General features: G+C 38.9%; 2 protein-coding genes across 2 annotated transcripts in view; both read left to right on the plus strand.

The window, feature by feature from the left end:
- myo3b (myosin IIIB) overlaps window positions 1–2,511 on the plus strand; it is a 266,663-nt gene extending 264,152 nt beyond the window's left edge. Inside the window, exon 37 of the mRNA XM_057851974.1 lies at window positions 2,392–2,511. The gene's annotated coding sequence lies outside the window, so the exon portion shown is untranslated. The remainder of the gene's footprint in view (window positions 1–2,391) is intronic.
- Window positions 2,512–2,531: 20 nt separating this feature from the next.
- On the plus strand, window positions 2,532–25,086 carry LOC130926777 (glutamate decarboxylase 1-like). The gene is made up of 17 exons (XM_057851975.1): window positions 2,532–2,680; window positions 3,148–3,267; window positions 4,252–4,314; window positions 4,943–5,101; window positions 8,669–8,911; window positions 8,990–9,080; window positions 13,264–13,376; window positions 13,491–13,606; window positions 13,680–13,759; window positions 13,840–13,894; window positions 18,426–18,542; window positions 18,622–18,686; window positions 20,809–20,887; window positions 20,956–21,105; window positions 21,216–21,323; window positions 22,284–22,373; window positions 23,935–25,086. The coding sequence occupies exons 2-17, from the start codon at window positions 3,192–3,194 to the stop codon at window positions 24,106–24,108; spliced, it is 1,779 nt and encodes a 592-aa protein (XP_057707958.1). The 5' UTR covers window positions 2,532–2,680; window positions 3,148–3,191; the 3' UTR covers window positions 24,109–25,086.
- The last annotated feature ends 245 nt before the right edge of the window (window positions 25,087–25,331 follow it).

Raw genomic sequence — 25,331 nt, forward strand, 5'->3', positions numbered from 1 at the left:
CGACTAACACAGCTCTGTTCAACTATCTATGCCAGCAAAGTACACTCCCGTTCAAAAGTTTGGGGTCACCCAGACAATTTTGTGCTTTCCTTCAAAAGTCACACTTTTATTTTTCAAATGAGTGGCAAAATGAATAGGAAATATAGTCAAGACATTGACAAGGTTAAAAATAAGGATTTTTATTTAAAATAATAATTTTCTCCTTCAAACTTTGCTTTTATCAAAGAATGCTTCCTTTGCAACAATTACAGCTATGCAGACCAATGACATACTAGCTGTTAATTTGTTAAAGTAATCTGGAGAAACTTCACTCCACGCACTTCCCACAAGTTGGATTGGCTTAATGGGCACTTCTTGCGTACCATACGGTCAAGCTGCTCCCACAACAGCTCAGTGGGTTTGAGATCTGTTGACTGTGCTGGCCACTCCATTACAGATAGAGTACCAGCTGCCTGCTTCTTTCCTTATTAGTTCTTACATAATTTGGAGGTGTGCTTTGGGTCATTGTCACGTTGTAGGATGAAATTGACTCTAATCAAGCTTTGTCCACAGGGTATGGCATGGCATTGCAAAATGTAGCGATAGCCTTCTTTATTTAAAATCCCGTTAACCTTGTTCAAATCTCCCACTTTACTAGCACCAAAGCAACCCCAGATAATCACATTACCTTCAACATGGTTGACAGATGACATCAGGCACTCTTCCAGCATCTTGTCAGTTGTTCTGCACCACACAAATGTTCTTCTCTTTGATCCAAAGTCCAAACACCTCAAACGATGATTCGTCTGTCCATAACACGTTTCTCCAATCTTCCTCTGTCCAATGTCTGTCCAAACCTCTTAAACTACTGAAATGCAAAGAAAAGTGTTTTAGCACAGTTATTTCAATAACACATACAAAAACTGATTTTCACTCAGAATTGTGTTTTTTCAATGATTTGTTAAATAAAAGTTAACAAAAACAGCAATAACCCCAACCTCCATCTCCTAATTTTTATTTTCCCTCATTTCGTCACATACTAAATGCCAAATCTTAATTTTAACTTCTTAACATATGATGTATATTGAAATTGAAGTCAATGTAAACATTTTTTTTTTTTTTTTTTTTTAATAATAATAAAGATATAAGTAACATACATTCAGAAAAATAAGTACAAATAACTTATATTATGCAGAGTGAAATAGAATATATTTTGAAGATCGCGCAAACATGGACTTTTTAAATCATAAGGAAATGAATAAGTTGCCTAACATTAATGAACAAATAAAAGTCCAAAGTGCACATTGACAGCTACGATGTTCTGAACCTCACCATCAGAGCAAATAAAAATAAATATGATAAATAAGCCTCCTCAACTCTTTCGTTGCTCTTAAAGATTTGAAACATTTATGTTGCATTGCATTTTTTTTTTTTTTTTTTTTTTGCTGTTCCAGAAAACATGCTCATTTGAACCAATCAGAGCTAACTATCTCTGCTGATCACATGTCAGTATGTCAGCCAATTGAACGGATAAATGAGTCCAGGCGTTTTGCCTGGGCTGCGTGCATTCGCACATTGACGTGACTCATCTCGTCAGACTCAGATCACTGCAGCAACTGGGGAAACCTCCATGCTGTCCGTGGAATAAAATAAATAATAAATATTGGTGGAAACAGATTACGCTACGCAAGCACTTTATTATCTTGTTGTTAACACTTGTGTATGTTAATCTGATGTTGTAGATTGTTTTCTTCTTGGAGATGAATTGCATGTGTGGCAGCCTAGCGTTTTTTTTGTTGTTGTTTTTTTTTTTACATAACATTTTGACAGTTGCCGTCATTTTTTTGGAATCAAAGCACCGTGTACCGGAACTGCGTTCTGACCCTGAATCTTATACCGGAACTGCGTTCCTGACCGTTCTGGCCCACTTTCACCCCTGTATTTCCATTGAAAAATACTTAGCTTTTCTGTCAAAAAGGAGGAAATTTCTAAGTGACCCCAAACTTTTGAACGGTAGTTTATATTGACAAACACAATTGTGTATTACCTTTTTGTTTGAAGCATTTTTTTTTTCTTTATGTAAAACGTGCTGGTTGATTTTTGGTTATTCGCTGCCATCTAGAGGTCATTGTAGTCACACTTCAGTGTGAGCTGAAGTAAAGATTAATGAGCGGGATGCAAGTCACAAAAATGAGATAAGCAGTGATGACGTCATCTGGGTATAGACAAAAAATATGTTATAGCTCCTGGAGGAGGAACAGATCTTGACACCAAAAATGGTAAACGATTGACTGATTGAATGTGGCAATGTCATTTCCTTTTTTTTCTCCTTTTTTTTTTTTTTTTTTTTTTTTTTTTTTTTTTTGGTACTCTCCTCTCTTCCCCCTCTCACGTAATGTGTTGCTCCACCAGCATCAAACTTGAAGTCCGTGACGAGGACTCAGGAGAGCATCACTTCCCACCCCAAAAAGAAGAAGTCATTGAGCAGAGAGAGACAGACTCGTTCACCTCCACTCCCACCCAGAAAGGAACCACCGAGGGAGACAACCGCGTTTGGAAGCCCGGAATGACGCCTCATTTGCGGGCTTAGATGTCAACTCAAACCCGGACAAGGTCACCTTGCGTAGGCTTGCACGAGTGTAGTTCTGGAGCTACTCGACTCTATTTTGGACTGCGGATCGTCGTCTGGTTCACATCCACGGTGAGTGGGTTTGCAAACTCGAGGAAATGTGCAAAATTATTCAGGGAGACGCAGCTGTAACAGGTGTTTGATAGCATCGAACTCCTTTTTTAAATTGGTTGGATTACTTACAGTTTGGACATAGTTGACTTTTTTGGGTCATTTAACATTGCCCAAATTGCAGCAAAATTAAATGTAAGATTGATTCGATTCATAACTTGAAATGTTAAGGTTTGATGACTGAAGGCTGGAAGATTTGAGAATGAGGATCAGAATAATTTTGTTGGATTAATAAAATTATTTTATTATAAAACACCATATGCATGATTGTCTTCTCTTCCCCACCAGTGAGAAGCTTTTATTTCTTCTGGGATATAAAAGAAAAAAGAGAGAGATTCTTAGAAAGAGGAAGGATACAGAACACTTGAGGATATATTTTCTTTTTGTTTTTGTTTTTTTTTTCTTTTTTTTTTTTTTGTTTTTGGAAGGGGGGCGAAGCTGAGGACTTTGGCTCCGAGTCGGCACTGGATTGATGGCGTCTGCACAGTCCTCCTCCTCCGACGGCGATCCGGATCCCAACGCGACAAATTTACGGCCGCCGGGCTCAAGTAGGTGCTCGGCAGATAAAATGGCGTTTCACGCCTGTTATTTGGGCCTATTTCGTGGCTCATTAATCATTTTCATTCGGGGGAGGAAGGTAGGGAGGGAGGGAGGGAGGGAGGGGAAAGCAAGGAGGTTATTTCACTGCTGCAATAAAGACACCGTGGAGATTATTACTGTATTATTAATATTATTGTTGTTATCATTATTATTATTATTGTTATTATTATGGAAAATGGGTTTCCGCTGTCTATTTCTGGATTCATGGAAGCATGCTTGAAAAAAGACCCCATAGTGTCAATTAATTGAACCATGTGAAATTGGCCTCAATGGAAAACTTGAGCATTTACAGCCCGAGGTAATTTTTGGAAGGAACAACAAAACAAGGCCACTGGATTGTGACGCATTTCGCTAATAAAAACAATTCTAAATAAATGTGAGCAAATGGATGTATTTCAAAAACTTTAAAACGTATAGGCTATAAGAATTCTTGTGATTTAAAAAAAATAAATAATAATAATAATAATAATAAAATGCAACTGCATGGGTACATTAGGCCAATGATTTGTCTAATGATCCAGAGCCAAGGATTCAAATGTGGATTTGTTGTTCCCACCCCACACCCTCGACTTCTAAATTGCCTTTTTTTTTTTTTTTTTTTTTTTTTTTTTTTTTTTTTTTTTTTTTTTTTAAAGAAGAGATGGGGGTTTGATTGCCCGGTCCCCCTCCTACCTATCCAAAGTGCCCCCTCCTCACCCTCCCTTCTGATGGCTGGCAGCCCACGATAAGGCACTGTTGTTGTCTTGCTTTTCATTCAATAGCATCTTTAAGACCAAGAAATAATTCATTTGGTTTTAAAATGGTTCATGGAGGGGTATAGGAGCGTCCGCATTTGAGGAATTTATCGAAATGTTTAAATGATTCTGCTCAACCCCATTATTTTTCTCTATTTTTATTTCACCTATATATATTATGGATTTTCTTATATTTAGGCTATGACGCTTGGTGTGGTGTTGCTCATGGCTGTACAAGGAAATTGGGAATGAAGATCTGTGGTAAGTCTGCAAAATTTGTTCTATTCCTTTTCTTTTTATTATTCAAATCCAATTTTGCGAAATTTGGCGATGATTGATTATATACATCACTCTTCAGTGGAAGCTGATGAGATAAAAGAAGGGAATTAGAGATATATTTTACAAGTGACTCCCCGAGAGTCTATTTGAGTCAGCGTGATGCGAGCTGACACATCCCATAATAGTGAATGTGACGCACCGGTGGGCTGCCCATTTTTTGACCGACACGTTCGGCTGCTTTCATCAGGACTCTTGAATTAGCCGGCAAGCAGTCTTCATCTGCATCATAAAGGGCTCCAATGAAGAAAAAAAAAACCATCAATAGATTTGCAATAAACAAATGCGATTGAGATTGCAATTCCCCTGTCGAGATTTACGAACACCTGATTTTGTGGCTGATCTAGGATCTGCTCAGTCGAATGTAACGCTTTCCATTTACAGCAGCGATTTGTTTCGCTGCCGATGTCATCGGATTGACGCCCCCTGCCTCCCGCACTCCCCCACACCAGCTATAACAAGGGGGGCCCTCAAAGGGGCCCCGTGAGGAGGGGGAGACTCAAAGAAAGTTGGAGGCTTCTCTTTGTCGTAAGCACGGTGCGCTCTGTGTAAGGTTTCCTGCAGAAGAACAACAGCGTGGAGGAGAGGAGCAGGCTGGCGGCCTCGTTGAAGGAGCGCGCGTCCAGGAGCCTCATGCTCTCGTGTGACAACAGTAGCGGGGGTGCTCGCTTCACACGCACGGAGACAGATTTCTCCAACCTGTTTGCCAGAGGTGGGTGGGCACAATTATCGAGGGAAAAAACATAATAAGTATATCTGCTTTGTTTGTTGTAATAAAGGTGTCATAAATGCGTTATAAATTTGTAGTAAAAGATTTTTAAAAATGTACTAAATTTTTTTCTAACCTCTGAAGCCCCCTAAAATATTCTTAAACCCCCCTCCTAAATAATTTGGTTTTGTTTTATTAAAAAAAATAAAATAAAATAAAATAAATAAATAAATTTTTTAAAAAATGCTGCTACCCCAACCTACAACCCTGAAAGGCAAGAGTGTGCAAAAAAGTCATTAGAACAAAGGGCGGGTACTTTGAAGACACTATCATATTATACATGTTTTTAGTATTTCACCTTTTTGCTAAGTACATAATTCCACACATGTTCATTCATAGTTTTATTACCTTCAGTGAGAATTTACAATGTAAATAGACATGTAAATAAAGAAAATGCATGAATGAGAATGTGTGTCCAAACATTTGGCCTGTACTGTATGTATGTATGTATGTATGTATGTATGTATGTATGTATGTATGTATGTATGTATGTATGTATGTATGTAGGAGTCTATGTGTGTGTGTGTTTGTGTGTGTGTATATGTATGTAAAGTGTTTGTATATACGTATGTGTGTGTGCCTGTGTGTGTGTAAGGCAAATTAGCCTGACGTAGATACGTAAAAATCAAGTAATTAGTAGTATTTTTCAGAGGATAGAAATTACAGCCATTTTTGTTACAAATATGCCAAAAAATGTAATCTGTGCGACGTACAAATATTTGGGAACAAACAATTACTGTGTTGTGAGCGAAAGTCATGGCATTAGCCTATACGTATATATATATATATATTTATTGATTGATTGATTTATATTTATATAATCAATAATATATCAATTATTAGTCTTTGTTAGTTGTTTGTGTTAGTCTTTGTCAGTTGTTTGTGAAGTTTTGTGCTTGTACGCTACGTTCACTTACATCCTGTGCAACTGCCTCCTGTTTTTAAACCCTAGTGATGCCCCTGCTGAAAAACATACAAACAAAAATGTAATTACATTGGAATTCGCTGCTGTTATATTCGGCATTATTATTCTAAATCTCATGATTGTACTTTTTTTCATGTCTAACTCGACCTTTTCTGTAAATGAGTTCACTAGTTGTGAAGTATGTTAACTGTATCTGTTTGTATTGGCTTGGAGTTTTATTTGACTTTTGTTTCAAATGATTTCAAGATTGGTATAAAAACACTGTGGTATTCCTCGTGGTTGTCAAAACAAAAGGGTTGCCACTAGGGCAGCAGCTATTGATTATTTTAGTAGTCAATTAATCTATCAACTAGTTAGTTTTAATAATCAAGTAATCGGATTAGGAACATTTAATGCGTTGCAGAATACATTTTAAGAGATGTAAAACAAAGGCTTGCCAAGATTGCACTTTCAAAAGAGCATTAAATGCGAATACAAAATAGAGTTCCCCAGTGTTTCTTCAAACTAATCAGAATTGCACTTTAATTTAAAAATAAAAAACTGATCTTAGCCTCAAATGGTATAAAAAAATGAATAAATAAATTAGGATTTAAATACAACAAGAGAACATTTGGCTAACGTGCATAACAAAAGTCCACTAGCTTAAATGATATAACATGCTAGCGTTTTTTTTACAATGCTCTTAACAAATCGTTCAAACACATATTCCCACAAAAACGGCTAATAATATCTATAATCTAAATTAAGAAGGCATAAAAAAAAAAAAAACATGACCTCAAACAAAAACTTATGTCGGTCTTAACAGGGAGCAGCTGAATTGAGCCATGTTAAATGAGATATGTCATATTCACTATTGCCACTTGAGGGCAGTGTATCCACCCAAATCTATAAAACTAAATGCAAACACTTTCAAAACAAACCATTACAACGCCACTCTAATTAAACCAATACTTAAAGCAGCAAAATCTGATTTGAAGCTTTTTTCTACTTGAATTACCTCAGTTAATCAATTAATCGGTGCAGCACTAGTTGCCACCAGCATTTAGAATGAGACTCAAATACAGCCAAATGGGTCAATATATGACTTGACCATTTTGAGGGTCTTTTAATATGCCACAATAATGACTTTAAATTAAGATTTGCTTGAAGTGCCGTTTCTTAGCTATTATTTAGGTGGAATTAAATCAAGAGATTATTTAGATAAATTAATTACGGATCATAGTTATGTAATCTCATTAAAAAAAACAAAGGCTTGAAGATTAATTTCACTGCGTCACGAGATGAACAAATTATTAGAAAGACCATAATTTTCAGAGTGTAAACCGTTCCTTTGAACCCTGCAGTTTATAGTCTGCTGTGTCCTATATATGGATTTTTACAGGCTGAGCTGCATGCCTTTTGGTATTAATATCCCAGTATATAATGTTGGGCACATCCATTTTATAGTCTAGTGCTGCTGTTAAATGAGCAAATACCATTTTCTTGTCAAATTTGGTGGGCACGGCTTATCTTCAAGTGCACCTCATAGACTGGCAAATACAGTATAGTTCCCTGTATGATGTAATAAGGTTCAACACCACTGAAATAACTAGTGTGAAATTATTGAGTCTTTGTTACGGCAGAATTTTGAAAGTTGTAAGGTTCTGTTGAGATTATAAAGTATTCTTTAATGTTAAGTATACAAGTATGTGCCAAAAAGTTTAATATTGTGGAGAAAGTCCATTTATTTCAATTGTTTGTTTCAAAAAGTGATGTTATTTTAGTTTAGCACTCATACGTTAAAATATGGGTATATATACTGTATTTTACAGCACTTTTCCCCAAATTTTTAATGATTGCAGCAGAAAGCAACAACAACAACAAAAAAAACAGTAATTCAAAAATTTAGAACAGTTCATGTGACCGACACACAACTGTTGGCCTCCCGAAAAGTGTGGTAAAGTGACATGGCCTCAATACTTTGTTTGTTTTCCTTTTGCATTATTTACATGATTAAGGTGCAGCTGATCAGCCTTTATCACAGTTGAGGTGTTGTTTCAGCTGAAGTTGCTCTGTGATTGGAAATTTGCCTCAAAATTATTTCGTTTAGGGTTTCCTCATTTTAAACCATTAATCAATTGTGTTCAAGTCAGGTGAATGGCCGACCAATAACCGATGTTCCAGGGTTATTGAACCAAGTCATAGTAGTTTTTACTTTGAGGACAGGTGCCAAATCCTGGTGGAAAATAACTTTGTACCCTCCAAAAAGTCTGTTGACAGCAGGAAAGCGCGATAACTGTAAAATTCTAAAAATCCAGTGTGAAGTTTCCTGTTTTGGTAATGATTTTGGGATCCATGTTATTTGCTGGTTTGGCTTTGTGACTGAAGTAATATACCATACAAGTTTTACTTTTTCAAACAATTTTTTAAAATACAGTGTTCCCTTGTTTTTCGAGGTTAATGGGCACCAGAACCCGCTGAGATAAGTAAAAAAAAACGCGAAGTAGCCCCCCCCCCACACACAAAAAAACCCAACTTTTTTGTGTGTGTGTTCAATGTATTTATTGAGACTTAAAATAATTTACTGACTTCTTTTCTATTTACAGAGCTTTTACCTGCCAAAAATGGAGAAGAGCCCACCATGCAGTTCTTGCTGGAGGTGGTGGAAATCCTCACCAGCTACATCCGCAAAACATTCGACAGATCCACCAAGGTGCTGGACTTCCACCACCCACACCAGCTATTGGAGGGCATGGAGGGCTTCAACCTGGAGCTCTCAGAACAGCCCGAGTCTCTGGAGCAGATTCTGGTGGACTGTAGGGACACCCTCAAGTACGGTGTTAGGACAGGTGAGGGCTGACAAGACCCCAATGAGCTTGAATGTGAGTGGGTACTGAAATTCTGCCTTTGCATTGCTCATCGTGCAGGTCATCCCAGGTTCTTCAACCAGCTCTCCACTGGATTGGACATTGTCGGTTTGGCGGGGGAGTGGCTCACCTCGACAGCCAACACCAACATGTAGGTTGTCTGGCATTCTCCAAGAACTCCCCCCTTTGTAATCGTTTTGTATCCCAAAACTCAGAGAGAATGCAGGGATAACTAATATGGGTGAGATAATACATCAATCTCTATCAGTCCATTGATTGACGTCTGTTAAATCAAATTGTGGCAGACTTTGTAAAGAATACATATGGTTTAATCCATCCATCCATCCATCCATCCATCCATCATCTTCCGTTTGCTCCGGGGTCGGGTCACAGGGGCAGCAGCTTTAACAGGGAAACCCAGACTTCCTGCTCCCCAGCCACTTCAACCAGCTCCTCCGGTGGGATCCCAAGGCGTTCCCAGGCTAGCCGAGAGACACAGTCTCTCCAGTGTGTTCTGGGTCGTCCCCAGGGCCTCCTGCCGGTGGGACCTGCCCGGAACACCTCTCCGGGGAGGCGTCCAGGAGGCATCAGAACCAGATGCCCAAGCCACCTCAGCTGGCTCTTCTCAACGCATAGAAGTAGCGGCTTGATGCTGAGTCCCTCCCGGATGACCAAGCTTCTCACATTATCTCTAAGGGAGAGCCCGGACACCCTGCGGAAGAAACTCATTTCTGCCGCTTGTACTTGGGATCTTGTTCTTTCGGTCATTACCCACAGCTCATGACCATGGGTGAAGGTAGGAACGTAGATCGAATAGTAAATCGAGAGCTTCGCCCTTCGGCTCAGCTCCTTCTTCACCACTACGGACCCGTGCAGAGTCCGCATTACTGCAGACGCTGCACCGATACGCCTGTCGATCTCCTGCTCCCTCCTACCCTCACTCATGAACAAGACCCCAAGATACTTGAACTCCTCCACTTGGGGAAGGATCTCATCCCTGACCCGGAGAGGGCACTCCACCCTTTTCCGACCATATGGTTTCATGTCGTCCTAAAATTGGTGATGTTACACCTCGAGTTAAACATCGATCTGTAAGGACATATCAATCGGTTAAGTAAAGATCCATTTGAATTGATCGAAATCCAAAACATCACAATATACTGTATATGTATATATATATATATATATATATATATATATATATGTATATATATATATATATATATATATATATATATATATATATATATATATATTTACACTGTATATATATATATATACAGGGTGACCCAAAAAAAGTTTACACTCAATTGACTGCTTGTTTAAAAGCCATTGAAACATATCTAAATAGGTTGTCATGCTTAAGTGATTCATTAAGGTCACTCAATGCAGCTGGTAATCTCTCGTCTCTACAATTCCTGTGCTTCTGCTGAAAGTGAAGAAAACTTTAGCTGTACCTGAATTGCTGCGTGCCGGTCTGACACCTACTGAGATTGCAGCAAATCTGAGAATATCCAGATGTGCAGTCTACAAAGTTAAAAAGAAGCTGAAAGATACTGGAACAGCCTCACGAAAACCTGGGTCTGGAAGTGCCGATCTGTGCGGACCAAAAAGTTGATTGACAAGGTGATATGTGGCCGCCCCAGAGTCCAGATCTCAATCCCCTGGATTATAGCATATGGGCAACTGTGGAGGACAGTGCCTGTAAGAAGCCACAAACTTCTGTGGCAGCCTTGGAGAGGTCCATTGTTAGATCTTGGGAAAAGATGACAGCATCCTACATAAAGAAGACCTGTCAAGCGTTCCGCAGGTGCCTGGAGGCTGTTGTGACACTTAAGGGAGGACACATTGAAAAATAGAGTGTACTGTACATGTTCTTTACAATAATGTATAATTTGTGATTAAATTCTAATTCGAAGCTGAATAAACATGGCATTTAAGTTGTATTATGGCAGTGTAAACTTTTTTTGGGTCACCCTGTATATACACTGTGTATGTATACATATATATATATATATATATATATATATATATATATATATATATATATATATATATATATATATATATATACTGTATATATATATATTAGGGCTGTCAAACGATTAAAATTTTTAATCGAGTTAATTACAGCTTAAAAATTAATCATAATTAATCGCAATTAATCGCGATTCAAACCATCTATAAAATATGCCATATTTTTCTGTAAATTATTGTTGGAATGGAAAGATAAGACACAAGATGGATATATACATTCAACATACATAAGGACTGTATTTGTTTATTATAACAATAAATCAACAAGATGGCATTATCATTATTAACATTCTGTTAAAGCGATCCATGGATAGAAAGACTTGTAGTTCTTAAAAGAAAAATGTTAGTACAAGTTATAGAAATTTTATATTAAAACCCCTCTTAATGTTTTCGTTTTAATAAAATTTGTAAAATTTTCAGTCAAAAAATAAACTAGTAGCCCGCCATTGTTGATGTCAATAATTACTTACACAATGCTTATGGGTGCTGAAGCCTATAAAATCAGTCGCACCCAAGCGCCAGCAGAGGGCGGCAAAGCTCCATAAAACACAACAAGTGAGCGTTTCACTGGACTGTCATTTAAATCTGTCTGAGCGGACCATCTGCGTTAATTGCGTCAAATATTTTAACGTGATTAATATGAAAAATTAATTAATGCCCGTTAACGCGATCTTACAGATGTGCAGGACAGCTATAAATACCTGGGGATCACACTGGCAAATGGCAACCATGAGGAAGCAACTAGGGGGTCTGCCACAACCAAATACTTACAAAGGGTGAGGCAGGTCCTCAAGAGTCAGCTGAATGGCAATAATAAGTTCCAGGCCATTAACAGCGATGCCCTACCAGTAATCAGATACCTTGCTGGCATCGTATCCTGGCCACTGGAAGAGATGAGGCTACTGACATCAAGACAAGGACGTTCCTTACAATGCATGGAGGGTTTCACCCTAAGTCCAGTATCCCGAGGCTCTACACAAAGCGGAGAGAGGGAGGCCGAGGACTAGTGAGCATCAGAGCCACTATCCAGGAGGAAACTACATCCCTCCAAGAGTACATCATGAAAATGGCCCCCAGTGATGACCTGCTCGGTGTATGCCTCAGGCAACAGAAGCCCAGTAAGGAGGAGGACCCTGAAGAGCTATCATGGAAGGACAAGCCCCTGCATGGTATGTACCACTGACTAATTCAGGGGGGAGCTGACATGGGAAAAACATACCAGTGGCTGGAAAAGGCCGGACTGAAAGACAGCACGGAGGCACTGATCATGGCAGCACAAGAACAGGCCCTAAACACAAGATCAATACAGGCCGGGGTCAATCGCACCAGACAGTACCCAAGGTGCAGGCTATGCAAAGAGGCCCCTGAGACAGTCCAGCACATCACAGCAGGGTGTAAGATGCTGGCAGGCAAGGCATACATGGAGCGACATAACCAAGTAGCAGGCATAGTGTACAGGAACATCTGTGAGGACTGGAGACCCCAGAGTCAAGGTGGGCAACACCTCAAAAGGTGGTCGAGAACAACCGAGCCAAGATCCTTTGGGACTTCCAGATCCAGACAGACAAACTGGTGATGGCCAACCAACCTGACATAGTGGTGGTGGATAAACATCAGAAGACAGTAGAAGTGATACATCCAATCCCGAGCGATAGCAACAGGAAAAAACAACACGAAAAGCTGGAGAAATATCAAGGGTTCAAGGAAGAGTTGGAGAAAATGTGGGGAGTAAAGGCAACAGTGGTGCCAGTAGTGATCGGGACACTAGGGGCAGTAACCCCCAAGCTGGGTGCATGGCTCCAACAGATACCAGGAACAACAGCTGACGTTCAGAAGAGTGCAATCCTAGTGGACAGCTAAGATCAGATCAGAACCCTCAAGCTCCAAGGCCTCTAGTAGAGGACTCGAGCTTTGTCTCTCAAAGGCCAAAATAGTGCTAAATTCATGAAATTAAAACATGTGTAATACTAGCCCAACAGTAAGAAAATAAAAGTAAAATGAATGAACTGAATAAACATTTTTAAACCCAGAGTTTTGGCTTTCAAAGGCCAAACAGTGCAACTTTCATGAAATTATAAGTAATTGACTACAGCATCCACTCTCTATTATATATTAACTGTCTTTTCACGCCTGGAAATTTCATGGGAAATGCGATGCATGTGTCCTCAGAAATCCGAAACTGCACCCTGCCCTTAAAACGCAATCAGCCTTTACATGTTCACACTATTAAATGTCAACATGTGCTATATTGATCCAATCCGTCCAGAAAAACTAAACATGTATTTCCGGTGTTCCAGGTTCACCTACGAAATTGCCCCTGTCTTCGTACTGATGGAGCAGCTGACGCTGAAAAAGATGCGCGAATTCATTGGCTGGCCAGAGGGGGAGGGGGATGGCATCTTTTCTCCAGGTGAGACGCCGCATGGACTTGAAGTATGCCGTCGCGCTTGCGTCACGCTCGATCAGACACACGGCTTAAGCGCTGTCGATAGCTGCTGAGAGAGCCCGTCTGCTTTCCTTGCAGGAGGAGCCATCTCCAACATGTACGGGGTGATGATTGCACGCTACAAGTACTTCCCTGAGGTGAAAAGCAAAGGCATGGCATCTGCACCTCGGCTGGTCCTCTTCACCTCTGAGCATGTTAGTTCACTTGTTTGCCATTGTGAATGTACTGTACGTATGCTAAATGCTGATTTGAAGCATCTTTTTGCAGAGCCACTATTCAATCAAGAAGGCTAGCGCAGCATTAGGATTTGGAACGGACAATTTAATTCTGCTCAAAACAGATGACAGGTTGTTATTTTATTTTTTCTATAGCAATGTAGATTGTAAATCAAACATTCCTGTGATTGACCATTGATTTTTTTTTCCAGGGGTAGAGTCATTCCTGCTGATTTGGAAGCCAAAGTAATCGAAGCCAAGCAAAGGGTACAATGACTAAAACCAAAAAAAGTCAGCACATTTTTGTATAAGTGACACAAAATCAACAAAATGTAGCCATAGGAATTCAGGGGAAATTGTGGAAACAGCAAGTAGGGGAAAACATGCGTAAACGACAATCACTTCACTAATTTGCTGGCATTAATAGTGAAAGTCGTCAATTCATTTTAAAGGGATCCACGGATAGAAAGATTAGTTGTTCTCAACAGATAAACTTTATTATGAGTTCAAATAATTTGATATCGAAACCCCTATTGATGTTTTCGTTGTTATACAGTAGGGCAAATAAGTATTTAGTCAACCACTAATTGTGCAAGTTCTCCCACTTGAAAATATTAGAGAGGCCTGTAATTGTCAACATGGGCAAACCTCAACCATAAGAGACAGAATGTGGAAAAAAAACAGAAAATCACATTGTTTGATTTTTAAATATTTTTTTTGCAAATCATGGTGGAAAATAAGTATTTGGTCAATACCAAAAGTTCATCTCAATACTTTGTTATGTACCCTTTGATGGCAATAACAAAGGCCAAACCTTTTTTTGTAACTCTTCACAAGCTTTTTACACACTGTTGCTGGTATTTTGGCCCATTCCTCCATGCAGATCTCCTCTAGAGCAGTGATGTTTTGGGGCTGTCGTTGGGCAACACGGACTTTCAACTCCCTCCTCACCCCGTGGCATCAAAATGATAACAAGAACGGTGAGCAAAAATCCCAGAACCACACGGGGGACCTAGTGAATGACCTACAGAGAGCTGGGACCACAGTAACAAAGGCTACTATCAGTAACACAATGCGCCGCCAGGGACTCAAATCCTGCACTGCAAGACGTGTCCCCCTGCTGAAGAAAGTACACATCCAGGCCCGTCTGCGGTTCGCTAGAGAGCATTTGGATGATCCAGAAGAGGACTGGGAGAATGTGTTATGGTCAGATGAAACCAAAATAGAACTTTTGGGTAGGTACACAGGTTCTCGTGTTTGGAGGAAAAAGAATACTGAATTGCATCCGAAGAACACCATACCCACTGTGAAGCATGAGGGTGGAAACATCATGCTTTGGGGCTGTTTTTCTGCAAAGGGACCAGGATGACTGATCTTTGTAAAGGAAAGAATGAATGGGGCCATGTATCGAGAGATTTTGAGAGAAAATCTCCTTCCATCAGCAAGGGCATTGAAGATGAGACGTGGCTGGGTCTTTCAGCATGACAATGATCCCAAACACACAGCCAGGGCAACAAAGGCGTGGTTTCGTAAGAAGCATTTCAAGGTCCTGGAGTGGCCTAGCTAGTCTCCAGATCCCAACCTCATAGAAAATCTGTGGAGGGAGTTGAAAGTTCATGCTGCCCAACGACAGCCCCAAAACATCACTGCTCTAGAGGAGATCTGCATGGAGGAATGGGTTAAAATTCCAGCAACAGTGTGTGAAAAGCTTGCGAAGAGTTACAGAAAACGTTTGACCTCCTTTATTGCCAACAAAGGGTACATAACAAAGTATTGAGATGAACTTTTGCTATTGACCAAATACTTATTTTCCACCATGATTTGCAAATAAATTCTTTAAAAATCAAACAATATGATTTTCTGGGTATTTTTTCCACATTCTGTCTCTCATGGTTGAGGTTTACCCATGTTGACAATTCCAGACCTCTCTAATATTTTCAAGTGGGAGAACTTGCACAATTAGTGGTTGACTAAATACTTATTTGCCCCACTGTACAATTTGTAAAATTAGTTTAAAAAGTAGGTCCCAATTGTTGTTGACGGCGCAGGGCGGTGACGTCACATGATTATGCTGCCAGGCTTTCAGAGTATGACTCGAGCGACATAAACATGTCATCTGTTCAACCCCTTTAATTTGAACCCGAGAGGAACATTAATGAGCATGACAGCACTGTCGATATTTCACAAAACGAGCAGCAAAAGCAAAATGAACCGGAAAGACAGGATGAGACCAGATGAGAGTATGACAAAGCCAGTGTTCTGCATAAATGTGCTACACTGGCGAAACATCCACTGTACATGAAGCGAATTTGACACCCAAAGTACTACCGTGCGCTTTCAACTTGTTTTGTTTGGATGCATACAGACAGAACATACTAAAGATGTGTCAAGAAAATACTTACTAAGTAATATCAAATAGGGGTGGTTTAAATACGCTACTTGACTAATGTGGTCAACAGATCAACAATCTGCTTAAAAGCTACCGCACCAAAACACAATGCTTAAAAGTATGAGAGGGAAACACATGCAAAAAGTATTTTGAGTCAATGAAAAGGTGACAAAAGACTCAATAAAACACAAATAGTAAGTACTCGCTGCTTTTAACCGATGAGCGCATGTGTTGGACATCTCGCTGCATAGAAGGAATTGCTAGTATTCGTCGAGTGACAGTGACAAACTACGTCATCACCCCAAGCGTCCAGATCCAGCACAGACAGTTCAACCAATGAGATTTCTGCTAAAACATTCAGCTCCTGACGAATCAACTGATTACTCTTGGAAGACACCAGATTGGTGAAAAGGTATTCATTTCGTTTGGTTGGAATGAAATCCAGCACACACTGCAACCCTGTGAGAACCGGTTTGTCACCCTTGATCTCGATCGAAAACACACTAAAACTCATTTGACTACAATACAAATAAAATCATATAGTCTTCATCCTCTTTGAGGAGTGTAGATGTCTCAACACTAAACACTGTGCACTTCGTCCGTCTGTCTGTCTGTCTTATACCAAGGGTGTGAGTTTGCATAGGGACGGTAGGGACATAACACTACCAACTTTTCAGGATGCTCAAATTGTCCCCACCAACTTTTAAGCAACTTTATTTGGATTATATAATGATTATAATTGATGATAATTATTATTATAATAATACTTTTCACTTGCCGAATGTGCCGGCCCATTTTTTTCCCCTCAAACGCACATTTGATTGGTTGATGACTAGAACAAACAAGCATGCACACTTACACAACCCCGACACAAATACATGTCAACATGCCGCCTCGTCCACCCCTTTCAAAGACGAGGGATATTAAGAATTTTTTTTCGGCCAGCCGCAGCAGCAGCCACTGTAAGTAGACGTCAGTGTTGTGGAAGTGGGGATTCTGGGTAACACGCCACTAATTTTGCTACTGAAAGTCCAACCTGCATCACAGTTAGCATAACATTAAACTGTGTGAACTTGCTAAACTGCAAAACTCGAGTAGAAAGCAGATTGGAGATAAGTGTCCTCCTGTACTGTATTTGTTTTCTACCATTAACGTTAATTAAACTGTGGATTTATTCACTTATTAAATTATATTTATTTATTTTCTCCATCATTCATTGAAAAATAATTTTATTTGCAGCCTATGCATACGTTTCTTTAAGAAATAACACACACAAAAACACAACCACAGTAAATTTCCTTGACATGAAGAAGGTGGGATTTCCCCAACGAAAATAAAAAGGTGAACTTTTTTCATTTTCACGTAGGCAACACAACAGCATATTTCTGAGAAATGTAGCCCTGATCCGCGTTCACCCAATCTGTTTGGTCTTATTTGTGTCCTGTCCCCTGGAAAAAGTGTATATGCAGGTCATGCTGTTATAGCGTCCCTACCAATGTTGAGACCAAATCTACGCCCTTGTCTTATACTATCAACCAGAAATACTTTTTCAAACAATTAGTTGTTTTGGGGTTAAGCTTGAACAAATGAATTACTTTTTCATTCATTGCAATTGGAAAGGATGATTTGGGTCCTGGTGCCGGGATTGGCAATGGGGCAGCGTAGAGTCGGTCGCCAAAAGGCTTACACTCAAAAGGGATTCACACGATTACTGGGTTCTAGATCACAGAACTGATTTGTGTACACTCTACCCCTTTCAATCACTTAGCTTATAGACTCCCCCACCCCCGTTAGTGGAGACGTTCAATGTATTTCTTGTTGTAGTTTATGATTCCTTTCTTTCTTCTCTTGTGTTTCTTTTCTTCTGTTCCCCCATAACCCCTTCCTGTTCGCTGCTTTGTCATAATAAACGAAAACGAAGTATGTTGAATGATCACAATGGGAGTATGTCAGACTCTCAATGTCAAACATTAAAACTGTTCAGACCACCCGGGGACTTAGACTTCCATTCTCCATGTCAAACAGCTGAACAGGACAAGTTTAAAAAAAATAAATAAAATGATTTTTTTTTTTTTTTTAATGTTAAATAAAAATTAAAAAAGGATGATTTGGGATGCAAGCTTACCCCATACATGTATGACAGCGGTTCTAGAGGCATTCGTCTATGAGGATATTTGCTAGCGTGAGCAAGGTTAGATTAAAAATGCTTTTGTCCACTCACATATGAGGAGCAAAGTACTGCGACTCATTCTTCAAGGCAAAGTGATGTGAGGGCGAGAGGGGGCGGGCAAGCAATTTTGCTCCTACCGTATCTGCAGAGAGCAGGAGTGCATTATTACACAAACACTCTGTCCTGTCTTTTTGATGTCAGGGAAATAGCATTATAAGCGACTTGCTCTTCTCTTCTAGGGTTGTGTTCCCATGTACGTGAACGCCACAGCCGGCACCACGGTCTACGGGGCCTTCGATCCCATCAATGAAATTGCTGACATCTGTGAAAAATACAACATGTGGCTTCATGTGGACGTAAGAGATTGTTTTTAAATTTACAGCGTAAAATAAATGCTGCGAGTATGAGTTCCCACAAGTGCAAAAATGTGTGCAGGGTGCTTGGGGAGGAGGGTTGCTGATGTCAAGGAAACACAGACACAAGCTGAATGGAGTCCATAGGTAACAATATAAAAAAGGTTTGCTGACATAAACAAGTTTTGTAATGAAAAGGAAAAGGATCAAATGTATGATTTTAAAGATATTTTGTTGCTGTTTGTGTTTAACCAAAAACAAACAAACAAACAAACAAACAAAACCTTACCTGTATGTAGTGGATTTAGACAACTCGCAAATGTTCTATGGAAAAGGTCTTTCAAAGAGGTGATGTTGCAAACTCAAGCTCAGAGAAGATAAGTATCTTGAAAGACAGATTAGCAGTGTTGTCACAGATTACTTAAAAAACTAATTAAATTATTGATTACTGATTACACCTAAAAAAGGTAATCTAGTTACTTTAATGATTACTTTATTATCATAGTAACTAAGTTACTTTAACAGTAACTTATCAGTTACTTTTTACCAATTTTTCTCCTTTTGCTGCCTCAACAGAAAAATGTCACCGCATGTAATTGAATTTTTCACATAGGGCCTAATCTTCGAGTTAGCGGGGATTTAATTAGTCGATGTAGTTGATTTCAACCACCATTGACTCGCGCTAGCTTAGCCACTCCGGAGCACTGAAACTAACAAATAACTGACGGAAGTCCACGGAATTTGTTCAAATCAACTCCAATGACTAATTAAACCCCCGCTAACTCCAAGATTAAGCCTAATGTCAAAAATTCCGAACTTCCTCTTTAAAATAAAGACCTAACTTTTAAAATGTTGTCCATAAAAGTTGTAAAGCAATAAAACGAACAACAAAAATGAACAAAATTAACAAAAATCCTGCAAAGTATTTCATAATAATTCATTTTTCGAACAGATCATGTAACTAGCACCTTAGAGACTGTCTTTTGCTTTGCTTATTCAAAACTACACCTGAGGAGGCAAGATGGATATTTAGAATTTCTTTAAACCTAAGCTTTCAAACGCCACCAACAACAACTGAGGATATAAGTATAACACCATTTACCATTTACCATTGAACACAAACAGTGTCAAGATGTATATATACAGTATAGGCCAAAAGTTTGGAGACACTTCAAGGGTGGATAATGTAGAATATAAAACCTGTTTTCAGTTATTTCACTTTTTTTTTGCCAAGCACATGATTCCACATGTATGTTCATAGTGTTGATGTCTTCAGTGAGAATTTACAATAGTAGTTAAAATATATAAAACACAAAAATGATGAAGTGAGTCCAAACTTTTGACTTTTGTTTCATAGTCATCATGGCTGATTAACTAGATTAATTAATTGCAGAATAATTGTTGCTTGTAGGTTCCGAGTTATTCATGTGTGCTTATCATGTCTCTGGGTTGATGAGACATTACGGGAGTGAGCCAGGCGGTCGTAATTCATTTTGAACTTGTCTGAATTGGCGCTTGCTGACTTGTGTTACATTCAAGATGATTTTAGCTTAAATCAGTGGTTCTTAACCTTGCTAAAAGGTACCGAACCCTTCGGAATTAGATAATAAAGCAATTTTTTTCAAATTGAAAACCAATACCATACTTCTGCTAGCAAACTAACAATCTAGCAAGTTAGCAAAGTTCTTCTCATTTTGACAGCATGTTTTATAAACAAGTCCAAATTTGAGTCCACCTTGCTCATTGGTCTGTTGTATTCCCCCATAACAAGTGAGAGTCAACTTTCCACTGAGCAAACCAGTTCCTTCTCCCATCAGATTGATGACTAGCAGTTAAAAGAAATGGATTAAGCCTGTAAATTGGGGGCAAACCAGTACAAAACCTGGTCTAAAAAGCCAATTTGCCTCAATTTAATCAGCGTACAAAAATAGGGCTCTGCTTTTCTTTACCTTCGCCGAACCCCTTAGACTTACTCACCTAAACCCTGGGGTTTGATCGAACCCAGGTTAAAAACCACTGACTTAAATAATTGAACTACAAGTATTTGCACTTGGTTCTCCTCCATTTAGAGTGACTTGCCTTTGGTAGAAAATCTGACAAAACTCTCATGAGAACAAGCTGAAGTCAACCACAAACCTTTGACATCTTTACAAACACTCCACATTAAATCCTCCCCTCACGTGTATTGTGAAATTCAGTCTCTATTGATTGGTCCTCACCCAAACAAGTGAACATAACTGAACTCATAGATGTTCTATGATGTGTGCAGGGCCAACTCAGTAACCTGGAACCCTCACAAGATGATGGGAGTGCCTCTGCAATGCTCTGCCATTCTGGTCCGAGAAAAGGTGAGAAGTTGGTTTTGGACTTTTGACTATTTGTGTTTCTTGATGCGTGACACTCCTTGTGTTTGCAGGGCTTATTACAAGGCTGCAACTCCATGTGCGCCGGCTACCTCTTCCAGCCAGACAAGCAGTACGACGTTGCTTACGACACGGGAGACAAGGCCATCCAGTGTGGCCGCCATGTCGACATTTTTAAATTCTGGCTCATGTGGAAAGCAAAGGTACAGTCGTAGCTCACAAATATAGTTGCATGCTCACATTTACACAATCGTACGAAATGTAGACTTTTCACTTACAGTATACAGCTCATTTGTTTTTCTTACCTCATAAGGGAACAGTGGGATTCGAACAGCATATCGACAAGTGTCTTGAACTCTCGTCATACCTTTACCACAAAATAAAAAACAGAGAAGGCTTCGAGATGGTGTTCAACTCAGAGGTAAGAGGATTTCTTTAATCAGACAGTACAAATTGAGGGAAAAACCTGTTTAAACGAATCTGTCTTAAATAGTGGTAGTAGTGCATACAGTAAATGAATAATTTTTGAAACAATTAACGCAAAGTTAAAAAGTTCATTTTAAATGAAATTGGATAACTTCCTCCCGAACAGTCGTTGGGAATCCATGGTAGAAACGAGTGCTGCAACGATTAATCGATTAACTCGAGTATTCGATTAGAAAAAAAGATTCAAATTAAATTTTGCTGCTTCGAGTATTCGTTTCATTAAAGTGCCATTGTAATGGTTTATTTTGAAAGTGAATTTAGTTTTATTGATTTGGATGGCTACACTGCCCTCTAGACTGCCTCATTTCATATTGCTGAATCCAGCTGCTCCGCGTTAAGACCAACATAAGTTTTTGTTTAAGCTAATGTTTTTTTTAATGCATTCATAATTTAGTTTATAGGTATATTTAGCCGTTATTAGTGGGAATATGTGTCTAAACCATTTGTTAAGAGCATTCTAAAAAAAAAATAATAATAATTTTTTAAAAAATAGCATTTTATAGCATTTAAGGTTGCGGACCTTTGCTATGTAAGTTAGCCAATTGTTGTTTTGTTTTACATAGATCCTTTTTTTTAATATACCATTTGAGGCTCAGCTCAGGTATTTTAATATTTCATGTTCCTTATCCGATTACTCGATTATTCGAACGAACTAGTTCATCGATTAATCGACTACTAAAATAATCAATAGCTGCAGCCCTAGTAGAAACAGTAAGTAGAATTTACCGAGTGGTCCTTTTATACATGGGTGCTTTTTTAGTATTTTGCCCTTCTCCTACAGTGAAATTGGATGTTTCATTTCCCGCTCGTTTTGTCCGATTACAACAGAGTTGCTAATGTTGCGTCAATGTGAGCGTCTATCAGCTTTTATTACAAACGGTCCTTCTCTTATCAGCCGCAGCACACCAACGTATGCTTCTGGTACCTTCCGCCGAGCTTACGCAGCATGCCGGCTGGTGAAGAGAGACAAGAGAGGTTACACAAGGTAACGACTCATTCATCTGCTTTAAGATTCACATTAATTTCTGGATAGAATCGAATGCATTGATGCATTCAAGGTGTAGGCATAGCGAGTTAGACAAAATATCTCAGGGTGGACAATCTGGTTAATGTGAACATTAAACGGGGACTGATATGCCATATTCACGTTACTTTCCCAGAATCTACTGTATATGCTTGCAAATTTCAAAGGACAAAAGAAATAAACTTTAGAAGGTAACTGCGCAGACAGCCATTTCGGCCCTGATTCAAAATGAATAATTTTGAAAATTTATTATAAATGAATAAAGGGATCCACGGATAGTAAGACTTGTCGCTCTTAAAAGATAAACGTTATAATGAGATAAAATAATTTGATATTAAAACCCCTCTTGATTTTTTCGTTTTTATACAATTCGTAAAATTAGTTTAACTAGTAGGTCGCCATTGTTGTTGACGTCGCAGGGCGGTGATTTCACTGGGTTACACTGCCAGGCTTCCAGGTTATGACTCTCGCGACATAATCATGTCATCTGTTCAACCCTTTCAATTTGAACCCAAGAGCAACATTAATGTGCATGACAGCACTGTCGATATTTCACAAATCGAGCAGCAAAAGCAAAATGAACAGAAAGACTGGATGAGACGAGCCGACAGTATGACAAAACCGGTGTTCTGCCAAAATGTGCTACACCGGCGAAACATCTACAAGAGGCGAATTTGACGCCCATACTACTACCGTGCGGTTTCAGCTTGTTTTGTTTGGATGCATATTGACAGAACCTACTAAAGATGCCTTACAGAATACTTAAATGTAGTAATATCAAATAAGGTTGTTTAAATGCACTACATGACTAATACGGTCAACAGATTAACAATCTGCTTTAAAGCTATCGCAAGAAAACACAACGCTTAAAAGTATGAGAGGGTAACACATGCAAAAAGTATTTTGAGGCAATGCAAAGGTAACAAAAGGCTCAATAAAAACACAAATAGTAAGTACTCGCCACTTTTAAGCGATGTGGGCATATGTTGGACATCTTACCGCGAAGAAAGAATTGCAGAACACCAGTAGTGTTTGTCTGGTGACAGTGACAAACTACGTCATCACCCCGAGCGTCCATTGCGTTGATTGTGTTATTGTACAGTTTTGATGTATGTTCCATGCCTGAATGTGCGTCTTTAGTTGTATGGGGGACGGGAAACTGATAAGCATATGCTTCATCCCGTCCGCCTTTGTCTTCTTCTTCGGTTCCTTCAGGTAAATCATATCACATTTTGTAATTGTCAATGATTGTCAATGATACCGATGATAATGACAATAAAATTCCATTCCATTCCAAACACGGTGCCGTCCGTAGGTCCAAACATGTACTAAATATTATATAGATTTCTAAATCAATTGCAATATTTTATGTTTTTCTAATAATATACTTTAGTAAATGAGCCAACAAAAGCCAACAAGTCTTTAAGTCCGAGGTTCCCTTTAAAATGACTCATTGTCAAATAAATTGTCGAAATAATTCACACGTGTCCACATGCATAATAATACACCATTCCGTTCATAGGTGGCCCCAAAGATTAAGGCCATGATGATGGAATCTGGCAGCACAATGGTGGGCTACCAACCTCAAGGAGAGAAAGTCAACTTTTTCCGCATGGTCATCTCCAATGCGGCTGCTACTAGGTCCGATATCGATTTTCTGGTGGAGGAAATTGAAAGACTCGGGCATGACCTGTAAGAGCCGTCTGTGCTTTGCCTCTGGAAGACACATCATTAGGTATACCTGCACAATCTGATGATCTCTGATACAAAATATGTATAATCTATTGATAAGTGTCTTCTCTGACCACAAATGTCATGTATTCTATGCAGAATAGTTTAGAAGACTAAATGAACGTAATAAAGTACATTGAAAAAAGAAAAAGAGCACAACCTTATAGCATTGCCATGTAAGTTGTACTGTACATAATATAAACTGTATGTACCTGTATGTTGATGGACCATGTTGTTTATGTCGTGCTCAAATCAATCATTCCCTTGGAAATCACATAGGTGGTGAATATGAGTATCATGCAGTCAATGTAATATGTATTGTACTTATTATGGCTGTGTTTTTAGACATTTTCTGTGTAGATTGTGTATAGTATTGTTACAAAGTATGTGTTTTATGGTGAATCACATGTAAATCGACCAGATGTATCACTTCATTTGAACTAAGAGAGTATAATTGTGAATAGTTACGTTTTGTTTTTGTTTTTTTATAGGTTTTTAGATTTCACCAGTCTTTTATGTGCATTAGTGAACCAAAGATGGGTTGTGTTCCATCAACAAACGTGTTCATTGCCCTTATGGATAAAATCTCGTGTTTGTAGAAAAATACTTTAACTGTGCAATATATGTTGTGTGAATTGTGCAAAGACGTTTGTTGAGGAAGAAAAGCACAATGCTAAAACACAAATGATTGTTTCCACGATTATGCGTCGGTCGAAGTGACCGCAACAATCTACAACATGCCCGCCTAAGGCATTCCTTACTGCGGGCGAGCTAAGGTGTACACGTCATGTAGAATTGAGCTTGCACACTGTTTGTTGTTGTTATGAGGACGAAATAACATTCCTGAATCAGATTAAACATAAATAACAGCACTTTAATTTAGTATTTTCAGAGTATTACTGTTGTAACCACAGCACCAATAAATAAATATGTGAGCTATTGAGCATCTGTAGAACATGTTTTTTACCTCTGAACTCTCCTTTAAGATATTAAGATCTATTATTCTATAATTATGAACTAGCTAGCTATGAAGATACAGTGGTATAAAAAAGTATCTGAACCTTTTGGAATTTCTCACATTTCTGCATAAAATCACCATCAAATGTTATGTGATCTTAGTCAGAATCACACAGATGAAAATAGGTTGTGTACTTTAATTAAAACCACCCAAACATTTATAGATTTTCA

Source organism: Corythoichthys intestinalis, chromosome 12 (assembly GCF_030265065.1).
Source record: "Corythoichthys intestinalis isolate RoL2023-P3 chromosome 12, ASM3026506v1, whole genome shotgun sequence".
NCBI lineage: Eukaryota > Metazoa > Chordata > Actinopteri > Syngnathiformes > Syngnathidae > Corythoichthys > Corythoichthys intestinalis.

Bases quoted from the DNA above. Each gene is read 5' to 3' on its own strand.
- LOC130926777 (XM_057851975.1), top strand. From the start codon at position 3,192: ATGGCGTCTGCACAGTCCTCCTCCTCCGACGGCGATCCGGATCCCAAC. The intron at 4,315-4,942 runs GTAAGTCTGCAA...GCTCTGTGTAAG, and splicing joins ATTGGGAATGAAGATCTGTG to GTTTCCTGCAGAAGAACAAC. The intron at 21,324-22,283 runs GTAAGAGGATTT...TTCTCTTATCAG, and splicing joins AGATGGTGTTCAACTCAGAG to CCGCAGCACACCAACGTATG.